Source organism: Rhinatrema bivittatum, chromosome 8 (genome assembly GCF_901001135.1).
Source record: "Rhinatrema bivittatum chromosome 8, aRhiBiv1.1, whole genome shotgun sequence".
Classification (NCBI taxonomy): Eukaryota; Metazoa; Chordata; class Amphibia; order Gymnophiona; family Rhinatrematidae; genus Rhinatrema; species Rhinatrema bivittatum.
This window is the reverse complement of record NC_042622.1, coordinates 98,388,136-98,402,299: the sequence shown is the minus strand read 5'-3', so window position 1 is coordinate 98,402,299 and position 14,164 is coordinate 98,388,136. Positions and strand designations below refer to the sequence as shown.

General features: G+C 45.3%; 1 protein-coding gene across 1 annotated transcript in view; it reads left to right on the top strand.

Moving 5' to 3' along the window:
- The window catches only part of KCNT1 (potassium sodium-activated channel subfamily T member 1), a 470,292-nt gene that overhangs the window by 284,777 nt on the left and 171,351 nt on the right, over nucleotides 1-14,164 (top strand). Inside the window, 3 exon segments of the mRNA XM_029613498.1 lie at nucleotides 9,340-9,520; nucleotides 11,636-11,800; nucleotides 12,632-12,768. Coding sequence (XP_029469358.1) covers nucleotides 9,340-9,520; nucleotides 11,636-11,800; nucleotides 12,632-12,768 — 483 coding nt within the window.

The window sequence follows — 14,164 nt, the reverse complement described above, 5'->3', positions numbered from 1 at the left end:
GAAAGGATAGTGAACTAACGAGAATCCATTGGGTTGCTGGACCCAAGGCAGCATGGATTCACCAGGGGAAGGTCCTGTCAGACAAATTTGATTCTTTTTTTTGATTGGTTGACTAGAGAATTGGATCAAAGAAGAGCACTCAATGTGATCTACTTGGATTTCAGCAAAGCTTTTGATACGGTCCTGCAGAGGAGGCTCATGAATGAAATGAAAAGCTTGGAAGTTGGTGCTAAGGTGGCGGAATAGATTACAAACTAGTGACTGATAGGAGACAACATGTAATGGTAAAAGAACCTGCTCTGAAGAGAGGTCAGTGGTAAATGTAGTGCCTCAAGAATAACATTTGGGACCAGTTCTGTTCAATAACTTCATGAGCAATATTGCAGAGGGCTTAGAAGGAAAATTTTGTCTTTATGTGGATGATATTAAGATCTGCAACAGAGTGGACATGCTTGAATGAGTAGAGAGAATGAAAAGTGATTTAACAAAGCTTAAAGAATGGTCAAAGATTTGGCAACAGGTTTCAGTGTCAAGAAGTCATTCATTTGGGGTACAGTAATCCAGAAAAGCTGTATGTGATGGGGGGAGGGGAGAGAAAGACTAATGTGCATGGACCAGGAGAGGCACCTTGAGGGTGCTTGTGTTTGATGATCTGAATGCAGTGAAGCAATGTGATAAGGTGGTACCTAAAGCCAGAAGGATGCTGGGTTGCAAAGAGAGAGGAATAACCATCAGGAAAAAGGAGATGATAATGGCCTCTGTACAGGTCCTTGGTGAGGCCTCACCTGGACTACTGTGTTCAGTTCTGGACAACGTATCTCAAAAAGGATAGAGACGGGATGGAAGCGGTCCAGAGGAAGGCAACCAAAATGGTGTGGGGTCTGTTTCACTATACGTATGTGGAGAGTCCGAAGAAATATGTATATCCTGGAGGAGAGGAGGTGCAGGGCAGGTATGATATACATTTTCAGATACCTGAAAAGTATTAATGATGCACAAACATCAGTCTTTTCCATTGTAAAGGAAACTGTACAACTAGAGGTCATAATATGAAACTCAAGGGCAAACAATTCAGAACCAATATCTGGAAATATTTCTTCATGGAGATGGTGATTGATGCCTGGAATACCTCCTTGGAAGAGACGGTTAAGATGGGAACAGTAAATGAATTCAAAAGGGCATGGGATAAACACTGCGGATCGAGGTTGGAAATTGTGTAACCTATGTTAAAGTTAGGTGTAACATTTCTGCATGGGGTAACCTGCATGGAGTGCAGTTACTACTCTTAACAGAACGCATAAGCAACTTGCTGGGCAGACTGGATGGATCATTTGGTCTTCATCTGCCATCATTACTATGTTACTATAAAACCTATTGACAATTCAATGGCATATCTTGTAGCAATTTTCAAAAGCCCACTTACATGGGCAAAGTGCATTTACACATGTAAAGCCCAGTTTTAAGCATATAAATGCTTTTGAAAATCAGGCCCATGGCCCTTAGTCAAACAAATTAGAAAAGAACAAAGCTATTTTTTTCACAGCCACCCTGAACCTTTCCCAGAATCTATAACTGAAACAGTTGTAATAAAAAATACATTGGGGTAGATTTTCAAAGGGTTACGCACGTAATCCCCGAAAACCTACCCCCCCCCCCCCCCCCGCGTGCACCGAGCCTATCTTGCATAGGCTACCGGCGCGCACAAAGCCCCGGGACACGTGTAAGTCCCGGGGCTTTCCTGGGGGGCGTGTCGGGGGCGTGTCGCGGCCAGCGCGTCATTGGGGGCGTGTCAGGGGCCCGTCATGGCTGGCGCGTCATCGGGGGCGTTCCGGGGGCGTGGCCGTGGCCTCCGGACTGCCCACAGACTGGACCATGGTGCATCGGCGGCCGGCCCAGCGTGCAACAAAGGTGGGGGGGGGGGTTAGATAGGGCCGGGGGCGGTGGGTTAGGTAGGGGAAGGGAGGGGAAGGTGCGAGGGGGTGGAAGGGAATGGAGGCAGACTGCGCGGCTCGGCGTGCGCAGGCTGCCGATTTTGGGCAGCCTTGCGCGCGCCGACCCTGGATTTTAACAGATACGGCTACGCCGCGCATAGGTTTATAAAATCTGCCCCATTAAGAGGTTGAAATTTAAAAGCTCGATGCGCTCATTAATTAGGGGATGCACAAAGAAGTCGAGCTTGCGCTCACTGAGTGGATTTTATAAGCTGCCGAGATATGCGCGTATCTCCCGCAGCATGCACATCTCGAAAGTGTTCAAAAGAAGGCGGGGCCTTTTGGGGCATGAACCTAATATGTGAGCGTAAATACCAACACAACCTGGCACACGCCAAGACCACTGGCCCCTGCAGTGTCACTTTACTTCTGCTAGGATGCCGTGTAATTTAAAGAAAACTAGGCAGATCTGCGGGGTTTTAAGGGTCGGGGCTATTTGGGGAGAGTGAAGGCTATTAAAGCAGGGGAGGTTGGAGGACCTATAACTGGGTGAACTGGGGATGAACTGATAAAACTGGGAATGGCGTCAGTGCACACCCCTTTTGAAATTCTCCGATTTACATAGTAATGGGATTTGCATGCACATGTGTGGGCCTACTTAAAATTTGGCGCACAGTGCGTGTAGTCAGGCTATTTTATAACATACATGCATAGGTTATAAAATGAAGTATGCGAGCAAATGTGCTCACGCACACCAGTTTCAAAGTTATGGTGCCTATGTATATACTGTATATAATTGGGGTACCTGATCTTATTAAATGCTATGTACATTTATTTATTTGATCTGAGTATCTCACGTTCAATTTTTTAAAAATATTTTGCTATTTGAGTGCAGCATTTGTCTTGGCTTATAATCAAGCAGAGCATTGTAGTTGAATTATCATTTATATTAACTCAATGCACACCAGGGAAATATGCTGCATATTGCTACAGTTTGAATCCTACAAAATTAAATTCATTTAAAAGGCTTAATGAACCATATTCTATTCACACACTTAAATACTGTGCTTGAATATTTGCAGCACCCATAGTAATACTTTAATTTTTGTTTATTATTGTTCATAATAATAATTCCTTATTTGGTTTTTAATATAGCACAATAAAAGCTATAGAGGCATAGAGATCTATCCTGACTGATACAGCTTGGAAAGTAAATAAAAAGCAATAGAAGAAGAAGACAACTGAGCTTTTGTGAGTAGGTTGTACAGTCCTGATAAAGAACACCATCTGCTGTGGATACTCTGTTCCCATTCTTTTGGCACATAAACTATTTGGACAGATTGGGTGCTGGTGTGTCCTTCCATTGTGGCTGTATCCACAGAGGTGCCTAAGCTAGTACTCAATGGCCAGTGCTGCTGACAGTCAGGAAAGAGGACCATGCCCCACTTAAAAATGAATGAAGTCCTGCTGTGTTGACAGCCACCTACCTGGTGCTTACAGATGTTTGACATTTGCCATTTGGTGGCACCCGTGCCCACACTGGTTCACGACTGCCAGGCTACAAGAAAGCATGGCTGCATTTTGCCTCAATTATGGATTTAAAGGTCACGTGGAAGAATATGATAAACTGGTGATTCAGATATATCCTTGAGCTGTTTACATGTTATTACTCAACAGACGTTTTTATTTTGTCTACTATCTGGCATCGGGAAAATAATTCTAATCTCATATTTGTAAGGTTTCACACGTTTTAACGATGTTATGTTATTCATTCATCTTTTGAAAAATATTCAAACTAAACAGACTTATAAACCAATTAGACCGTAAATTCTATCCAAGGATTTCACGGAAAGAGCTGTTTCAAGTGGTGGACTGTATTCTCTTAACAACTGTCAGCCCTAGAGGTGGGTCCATCCAGTACAGTTGTTTTGCAATTAAAAATGGAAATTTGGCACCAGATTGAATCGGTGATCTTTCCACTTAACATAGCATTCAGCCATCTGCAGCAGTAGGAAGGATCAGCAGAGGGCAGACCTGTTATGCTTGCTGACCGTGGGGCTCCGCGGGCGGCTTCACTTACCTCCTGCCACCTTGCAGCAGCGTTGGGGAACCGCTGCCGATGTAAGCCGTTCCTTCCTGGGTCCGCTGGAGTCTCTCTTCTGTGGCTGGGACGCCACTGACTGCTGCTCTTCTATGGGTCCCTCCTACGCGCGCGCGTGCGCGCCCCTCTTCCCGGGCCTTAAAGGGCCGGCGGCGGGAAATTACTGCCGGCCCTCCCTGATGACATCACAGCTCCAGCCTATTTAAGGCTGCATCGGGCTCCCAGCAGGCGGCTTGGCAACAGATCTCCTCACTGTCTTCTGCCAGTGTTCCCAAGTTGCTGTTCCTGTGTTCCAGTTCCTGTTCCAGATTCCCAGCTCCTGTTCCTGCGTTCCAGTTCCTATTCCTAGCTCCTATTCCTGCGTTTCAGTTCTGATTCCTTACTCCTCACCCCTCGGATGGACCTTGGCTCTTGACCTGGCTTGCTTCCTGACCATGTCTTCTGCCACCTGCCTCTGACCTGTTGTTTTGGTTATTGATGTTTGGGTGGATCCTTGAACACTGTGGCAGCTGACCACACCAATGGGGGGCAGTCCCGTGAGGGACCACGGTGTCAGGCTAGACTCTGGACACACAAACACAGATTTGAATCTTTATTTAAACAGTTTTGGAAACCACCAGAGGTGGCAGTAGTGAGTAGTAGATGTTGAGCCCGGCTGGGCGAGTATCCCACAGGACGCTGGAACAGCAAATCCTCTGCTTGGCTGTGCTGTAGTGGAAAGAGACTGAGAGTTATGAGTACACAGTGAGAAACATACAGAGTCCCAGGCAGAATAGGAGAACCTCCGAGACAGGGAGAGCAGGCCCTCGAGGAGCAAGTACCTGATCCCTTAGAGCAGGGAGACTCAGTGGTATTGTACTCACACAGCGATTCCATTAGACGAGAGGTCTGGCACTGGAATAGAAGGCAGGCCCTCGAGGAGTGAGTACCTGGTTCCAGGGAAGCAGTACTGTGGAATAGATGGTAGTTGTACTCACAGATGGAAACTGTTAGTGAAGTCTTCCAAGTAGAAAGAGTTGTAGATGCAGGCAGCGACTCAGGGAACATGGGCCCTCGAGGAGCGAGTACCGGTTTCCTGGTAGCACCTGAAAGAAGCAGAAGAGGCCCCCGAGGAGCGGGTACCCCATTAGCAATAAGAGTTCCAGATAACACTGGAGTGGCAGAGTAGCTTTGGTACGGAGAACGAATCCCATCCGTAGAGTTCCGGGTTGCTAACTAGATTAGGTAGCAAAAGTAGTAGGCTTAAATATCCAGACAGCATGACGTCATCTCAGGGGGATGCCCCTGAGGTTCGCGCCAACGAGGAAATAAAGATGAGGGCGGCATGTGCGCACGCGCCCTATGGTACCTTGGAGGAGCATGGCGGGAAGCAGCACCAAAGCCGGTCCGGGGACGCCGTAGAGGATGGCCGCAGCAGCCAGTAGTCCAAGGTGAGCGGAAGGAGCCTCAAGAAGAGTAAGGTAGGCGGGGCGAAGCCATCGCAGACCGACAGTCGCAGCACCTCTGGACCGGACTTGACCACCTCTTCTGCACCTGCCTCTGACCCTGGACCGGCCTTGACCACATCTTCTGTACCTGCCTCTGACCCCTGGACTGGACCTGACCATGCCTTCTGCTGCCTGCCTCGGACCATTGGTCCCTAGTTGCCACCCACCTCGTCTGGCCATGCTATATGGGATCGTCCATGCAGAGGCCCACTTAAGACCAGCCGGCCCCAGTACCCAAGGGCTCAACCTGCGGGGAACAAGGGCTGGTAGTGGCAAAGCTCCTCCTGGCCTCTGCTTCCCATCCGGCCTCGCCTCCTGATGGTGGGGGACCTGCAGGGGTCTCCCCCACAGGTAGCGCCAACACCACCTCGAGCCACAGGTCCGTGCCCTCAACAAGACCCCCATGGTTTAGGCCGTAGTGCACAGCACCGTGCTACAAGAAACTTGACTTCCAGTCTCCTGTCCGGTGAGGCTGGTGTTTGATCCCAAAGAGTACACAAGGCCCTCGATAAGGCAACATCAGTCCTCCTGGCCTTGGGAGAATACTTGAGACCTCCAGGCATGCTGTCAGGGGAGGCATTTACATAGGAGAAGGGGGGGATGAGAGATTATAAATTCAGTAGCAATAAGGGGGGCAAATTTGAATAGCCTACATTAATTCCAATGTACGTTACTTAAAATAGGTAATTTTGAATAGCCCATATTTCTTGCATGTTTAGTCTATGTACATTGCAGTCAGTTTTCAAAGGGCAACGACATCCCCTTTGCAAATTAGCAGCTGCAAGTTCATGTGCTAAAAATGTTTGTGGATTTTGCACCTACTTTGTTGTGCAGGCAACTGAGGAGCCTAAAACAGTGTGTGCACTTTTGGAAAAGTCAAGTATGTGCACTGTTGTCCTCCCCCGAACTAAACCTACCTCCGGGAACATCCTCTCAGTCTGGCTTACTGGTGCGTACTTTTCAGCCTGGCAGAGGAGGGCAATGTTACTCAGGTAAATAGATTTGAATATTGTCCTCAAAATGTCTTTCTCCACTGTTGTCGTCATTGCCTTGGAGATGGGGAAAAAACAAAAGCTGTGTGAACATTTTTTTTTTTTTGCTGATCGTCTTTCACCAGCTAAGACTTGTGACATCATCATCCCACTGCTATGCTCTCGCTTCACCCCCACTTCAGAGAACCAGTGTGCTCCTGAGCTTGGTTTTCTCTGAAAAAAAAAGATCAGTAAGAGCTGCTTTTCAAGGGTGACCTCCCTACTGCTCGTGTGCGGCAAGAGGCTTAATGGAGCCACTACTCACCGAATGTCCAGGGGTACAGCCAGCCACTCGCTGCTTTTCTGGACATCAGCACACACAAGTTATGCCGTCCAGACTCCCTGAAATGTCTGACTCAGCAACCTGACTGATCTTTTCTGGACAGCTGTTTATTTTGCTTTATGCAGCCTCGTCTTATCAAAGATAGCGTCTGTAATTTTTCTTTCTTCATGTAAGCGGAAGGAGTGGAAGAAACCAAAGGGTTCCAGCCCAGTGTCTGGGGAAAATGCTGTTTTTCTTTAGTAAACGACTGTTTGGAGTCATAAAGAGCTGACTGTGTGTTTGCTATTGATTCAGTTAAGCATCTGTCTTCTTTATGCATCGGGTCTTACTGAGAGAGGTGTCCCAGATACAAGAGGATCCGTCTCTCTGTGCAGAAGTGTCCTCGCAAGCCCAGCACTTTGCACATATGTCTTTACTCCTATGTGCATTGCCTCAGCAGGGAGGGGTCGGCTGCTTTCTTGACTTTCGCTGCTGAGTTGTTTTGCCCTGTTATTTCCCAGAGCGCGCTTCTTAACACTGCTGACCTTATCCTTAGTGTAGTGACTAGGAGAGCTGAGTCTATCTCCTCCTAGACAAATATTACCCTCAACCAGTTTTCACTGCCATCACCCTCCATCCCTTCCCCTATTTTTTTTAGGGTCCCTATTCCTGCTGTAGCACTTGATGTTGGGTCAATGAAAGAGAATCCCATAGAAGCGCTCCTGAACGTTAGGGCTTTTGTATTGTGCCTGGAAAATGATTCACATGCTGACCTGTTAGTTACCTTTTTGCTTGGATGTGGATTTTAGATATAATTACTCACCTTTTCAAATCTGAGTTACATTCAGGTCCAGTAAGTTATTTTCCTGCTGCAGAGGATTTAAATCGAAGAGCCTCATTTACTAAGCATTTTTCCCATAGACACAGAATGGGAGAAAAACCTCAGTAAATCAGGCTCTAAGTTTGTACCTAAGGTAATGGAGGGTGAAGTGACTTACCCAAGGTCACAAGCAGCATCATGGGATTTGAACCCTGGCGCTCAGCCTGCTGCTCTAACCACTATGGTCCTCCTCTACTCTCTGCTTTCTTTTGATGTTTGGGTTTTTTTTTTCATATCTGTGATTGTGAGAAAACATGTTCGAATTGTATAACAGTATGCTAATTACAGTGACAATCATTAAATGGGAACTGAAAATATGGTGGTTTCTACCTCATTCAGGTCAACCTAAGCAGGCAGATTCAGCCCTAAATCAGCCCCAGTTTTGTATGGAGTTGTAGTTCTGATTTAGGACTTGATTTAGACCAGTAACAAATGATTCCTCCATTAGGAGAAGCCATTCTTAGAAAATCTTTAGTTTTCTCTTAAGAGAGAAATCAAACAAAATCAAAACGAAACCTACCAGTCTCAACTGGACATGAACCCGATTAATATACAACTCTAAATAGAAAAGATAAAAACAGTGTACAAGAAAAATGTCAAACATAAACCATATCAAAATATGGAGGGGGGGGGGGGGGGAAAGGGGTCCAGTTACCCAAAATGTGATTCCCCTCCCCTAAGACTTGTGGTTTTTAGGAATTAAATGTCTGACTTCTCCTGTACAGATCTGTCAGGCTTGCCATTGTCCAGCCGAATGAGCCTGGCCCTCAAAGCTATGCAGGTAATTGAGTAAAATCAAGGTTGTATCAGCTTGATCTGGTTGACCTGGGCGATGTGGCAGTCCTAACTAATAAAAACCTTGAAGACAGAACTCCATCCAACTCCTATACATCAAGTGGCTTTCAGCTTTGTGGCAGCACTAATATTTTTACCCATTTTCCAGGTCATAATTGCAATGTCTAATCATACAATTTCACAAGAATTTTTAACTGGGACTTAAAAAGATCACAGCTAGCAGGCATCATTCTTCTCTGCAAATGTTATGGCCCGCAGAGGCAGTAATTGTCGTGATGTGAGAAACAAGGCTGGTAGTTATGTAGAGCGAGCATTTTTGAAAAACAACTCAGTATTTAAGAATTGCACATGCCAAAGGAAATTGTTCTTTCTTCATGTGTGTGGGGGACTTATTGATCTAAGAAGGTTTCCATGGCTGCAGCAGGAATTCCACTTTGCTGCTGGGTGGCAGGCGTGCTCACTAATTAAAGCAGCACTTTAGCCTGGCTAGCCCAAAAGTTGTCCAAGTTGAAATAGTTCCCTGCTGTTCTACAGCATTGAAATCTAACGCTACTTACCTACAAAAGGAGAAAATAACTTCTTAATGAAATAGGGTTTTTTTCTCATACTTTGGGATGTGGTGGCGGAAGCCCTTCTCCATGCCCAGCTGATAAATAAAATTAACTGCCATCCAGTCTTCTGCTGGGGCTAGCTGGGATGGGCTCCAGGAGAGCGGGCGCCCTGATATGCTCATCCGGGTACTTTATAGCTCTGAAATTACTGATGTGCCTCCTTTTGTAGCCTTACTCCCATGTATTACAGTAACAACAAGTGATGGCTTCACTGTAGAAACACCTCGCTTCTGTTTTTCAGAACTTGTGGCATTCAGCATTTGGAAAGAGCAGGTGACAACCTTTCTCTCTTCAAGTCCTTCTATTTCTGCATTGTTACCTTCTCCACCGTGGGCTATGGGGATGTGACTCCTAAAATATGGCCTTCCCAGCTGCTGGTGGTTATTATGATTTGTGTTGCACTTGTGGTGCTGCCCCTACAGGTAAGGTGGATGCACTGCAGGCAGATGGTTATAACACAAATTGGAAATGTTAATTGTTGAATGTTGTCCCCAATCATTCTAGGTAATTTTCAGAAGAGTTATTATTAAAGAATACAGTGCATCTCTAGTCTGTCTAGTCCAATTTGTCTGTCAGGTTTTGGAGAAGCATGATGCGATGAGAGGCAGGAACTGCCCATAGCTGTGTGAAGTACTTTTGGTTGATTAGTTTGTTGACTTGGACCCCAACTGAGATGAAATAACATGAAGAATTCTTAATACCATATGTAGAAAGGAATTTGAAATAGTTGCAGCTTCTGCTGTATAACATTCTCAGTGGTCATTCAGCTGTGAAGCTTACTTGGAGCATGTACAACAAGATTTTCTTTACTATCAATGTGTTGATAACCTGTTGGTTAATGCCTTCTTTTCTGGCAGTAGGAAGATGTTTTCACCCTGGCCTTGACATGAATAGCACAAATTGTAAGACACCCAGTGCTTAGCAGTTTGAGTCATTACTGTGCTGTGCAGCTGAATGTGGCAAAACAATTAACAATTGCCAACTGACTAGAAGTAGTGTCTTAACGAACCTTGTGAATGTTTAAAGAGTCAAATTTTCAGGACTTCTGAGGTCCTGTTTTATCTTTATACCTTGAGCAATTCATGATAGTTCAGCATAATGAGCATCGTAATAATCTACAGTGATGATATCATTCAGACACAATCCCACTGCGGGTACTGATAAACTCTTTATGGATATGCAGGGCCAGGTTCCCCACTAGGCAGCTGGACTGAAAGAGGTGCCACCTTCCATAACCCAGTGGCACTTTCTTCTAAGCACTGCTAAACTTGAGCAGCAAGATCCCATCAGACCCATCCTCTTAGAGGTGCAAGAGCAGGCTGGTGGAATTTGGAGAGCAACTGGCCCATCCTCTGCCACCTTTAGGTGGGTAGGTCCCACAGGATGCTGCTGCTTAAACTGAGCTGACGCTTGAAAGAAAGGGCTGCCGTGTGGTAGAGGAGGCGCTCCTTGCAGCACAGCACTCTCTTGGGGATAGGGATGCGGTTCCCCGCCCCCCACAACCTGCCCATCATATCCTTGGAGGCGCCCCCCCCCCCACCATGACTAGGAGTGCTGAAGATGTAAATTCGACCCTGCGAGTATGACAAATTTGTGAAAGTCTATTGCTATAATTATCCTAGTAAAATATAATACTGCACACATCATGAATGCAGAATATATAGTTTTAAAAAATATTTTTTCTATGTAACAGCAAAATTACAAGTATCTTCTGAAGACATCTATATAGTCTTGAAAGCTCATCTACTGCAATATTTCTTTGTTGATCCAATGAAAGATAACAATCTGCAAAGATTTTAGCTTTCTACAGGCCAAAGTACAGCTGCTAGAACTCTTCATTGTGTTAATATTACATGAGATAATTACAGAGGCCAATATTGAAACGCTATTTAGCCGGATAAGTAGGACTTATCCAGCTAAGTGGGGACAGCTGAATATCCGGCTATGTTCAGTGGCCAATGTTTAGCCAGATAAGTCACTTTTCTAGTTAAGTAGATAGCCTGATAGTCAGTGGGCGTGGGATGGGAAGATCAGGGCAGTGCTACTTATCCAATAACCTTAACCAGATAAGTGTCGAAATTCAGACTTATCCGGTTAAGTTAATCAGATATATTGGACCTGCTTTATAGCAGGTCTGACTTAGCCAGATAGAACTTAACAAGCTAAGCAGAGACTTATACACGGATATTCAGCAACATAGCCGTGCTGCTGAATATCTCATTTAAGTTAACCGGATAAGTCTTATCCGGTTGACTTAAATAAATGTTTAATTTTGAATATTGGGCCCGTTAAGCATTTATATACCAGTTCAAAACTTTGCAGTTTGCTGTTATCACTGCATAGTGGGATTTTTATTGGCGGAAAGGGTCATATTGCTCAATCCTATTTGTCTGTTTGGCCTTTATCCATGCATGAAGGACCTCAGTGTGGGAAGTGCCAGAGTTTTAGCCATCCCCTTCCAATTTGTGCTGTTCTTGTGCTACTGAGTTGTCCTTTTCTATATCTTACCCACTTAGTGACACAGTGTTTACTTTCAGTTTGAGGAATTGGTATATTTGTGGATGGAACGCCAGAAATCAGGGGGGAATTACAGCCGTCATCGGGCCCAGACAGAGAAACATGTTGTCCTTTGTGTCAGTTCCCTCAAAATCGACCTCCTTATGGATTTCCTGAATGAATTCTATGCTCACCCCCGACTCCAGGTAAGGGACTGATAGGCTTTCTCTCGGTGCACATAGATGAAATTTAGGGACAAGTCCCTGCCCGACCTCAGCTTTGGGTTTGTCAACAGGCACCCATTATATCTGTGCCTAAGGCGGAAAACATTTAGGCGCAGCAGGCTGGCTAAGATTTGCTGCCTTCCTGCTCTGCTGAATCTCATTTAGCAGAGAACAACCTTCTGCTACCTCATAATAGACCCTTACAGGAGGTTGGGGGGGGGGGGGGGTAAAAGCACTGAAAGTGCCTAAGGGCGGAAAAATCCTAAATCTATCCCTGCCCCACCTCACCCCTGATATCCTTTAAAATACTGAAAGACCAACTTTCCCTTTTCTTTTCAGTAACCTAGCTGAAAATGGATAGTGAGGGGAAAATCTAGAAACAGCACTGTAAAGATCCAGCAAGATTTCCTCTTTCTGTGATGTTGGCTGTGCATGCGCTGTGACATTTGGCTATTCTGAATAAGTGAAGAAATGCCATGATACAAGAAAATTGCTTCAGTGCTGTGACGGCCGACAAATATTCTAGAGTAGATGACAGTTCTGGCCCTTTAACTTTTGTTTCAATGCAGTAGGGGGTTCTTGTAATCCTGCATTTTCCCCATTAGGTTCAAAACCAAAATTCAGATGTGCTGTGAGCAAAGTTTTACCAATACCTCACAATGCAAGAAAGCATACCTCTTGGCTATAAAAAAACAATCTTTTATCTAGTTCCATGAAATGCAGTTCTTAATAAAAAGCTGATTAAGTTGACACACACACACCCCCACCCCGCCCCCCTTAATTATGACTCGGTTCTGTGGCTCCCTGTTTCAGGATTATTATGTCGTAATACTGTGCCCAACAGAGATGGACATTCAAGTTCGGAGAGTCCTTCAAATTCCACTTTGGTCCCAGCGGGTTATATACCTACAAGGGTCCGCACTCAAAGACCAAGATCTCATGAGAGCAAAGTAAGAACATATCTTTTTTTCTTTCAGTTTTTCTAGAAATCTTTAGGTGCACTTGTTTTGGGTTTTTTTTCAAAATTTAGTAACCTAAGAGATCAGTATTTGTTGGGATGGGGGGTGGGGAGAATGAGGTATTGATGACCACTAAACAGGAGAGAAATCTAAGAATGATTATACCCGGTGACCTCAAGCTGACTGAGAATGATGTGTAGAAATGAGAAATTACTACTTACCTGATAATTTCCTTTTCTTTACGCATTCAGATGAATCCAGAGCCAGTAGGTTATGCACCTCTACCAGCAGATGGAGATGGAGCAAAGCTGACACCCCAGTATATATATTCCTGCAGTGACATCACTCTGCCAGTATTCTCTACAAAAGCCAACTGTGGACAGACTAACAAAACTTGATTAATAACCGATAACCATTCCAGCAGTCAGTCAACAAGAAACACTGAGCTCAGCCAAGAATGTATGAACACTAGTCTAGGGACCAGACTAACACTTACCAGTAATCCCTATAACACGTAGCCATGGAGGAGGGCCATAATACAACCATTCAGCAGCCAAGGGAGGCAAGCTGGATTCATCTGACTTTCCTAACGAAAAGGAAATTATCAGGTAAATAGTAACTTCTCATTTCTTAGCATCCAGTCAGATGAATCCATAACATGTAGGATGTATCAAAGCTATTCCCAAATAGGGCAGGAGGCTGCCTGTGGTCCAGTTAAAACCGCATGTGCAAAGGCTGCATCCTCCCGGGCCTGCACATCCATACGATAATACCTGGAAAAAGTGTATAACGAGGACAACATTGCAGCTCGGCAAATGTTGACGGGAGACAACAATTTCACTTCTCCCCATGACACTGCCTGAGCCCTAGTGGAATTAACCCTGACCTGACTAGGTAACGGCTTCCCAGCATCAACGTCTGCAGCTGTGACTACCTCCTTAATCAAGCGAGCTATGGTAGCCCGCGAGACCAGCTCTCCCTGCCTAGTACCACCATGAAGGACAAACAGATGATCCGTCTTCTGTAAAGGCTCAGTAACCACCAGATACTGGATAATATGTCTCTTGACATCTAAGGATTGCAACAGACTATACTCCTCTACATGTCTTTGTCTGTCCAGAGATGGCAGGGAGATTCAAGTGAAAGTCAGTGACCACCTTCGGTAGAAAAGAAGGAACTATACCCAGCTGTACCGCCCCTGGAGTCACCCAGAGGAATGGTTCCCTGCAAGACAAGGCCTGTAGTTCGGAAACCCTATGCACTGAACAAATTGCCACAAGAAACACCGTTTTCAAGGTCAGTAACCGCAAGGTCAGGCTACGCTTCGGTCTAAATGTAGAGCCCACTAAGAAATCAAATACCAAATTAAGACTCCATAAGGGTACCT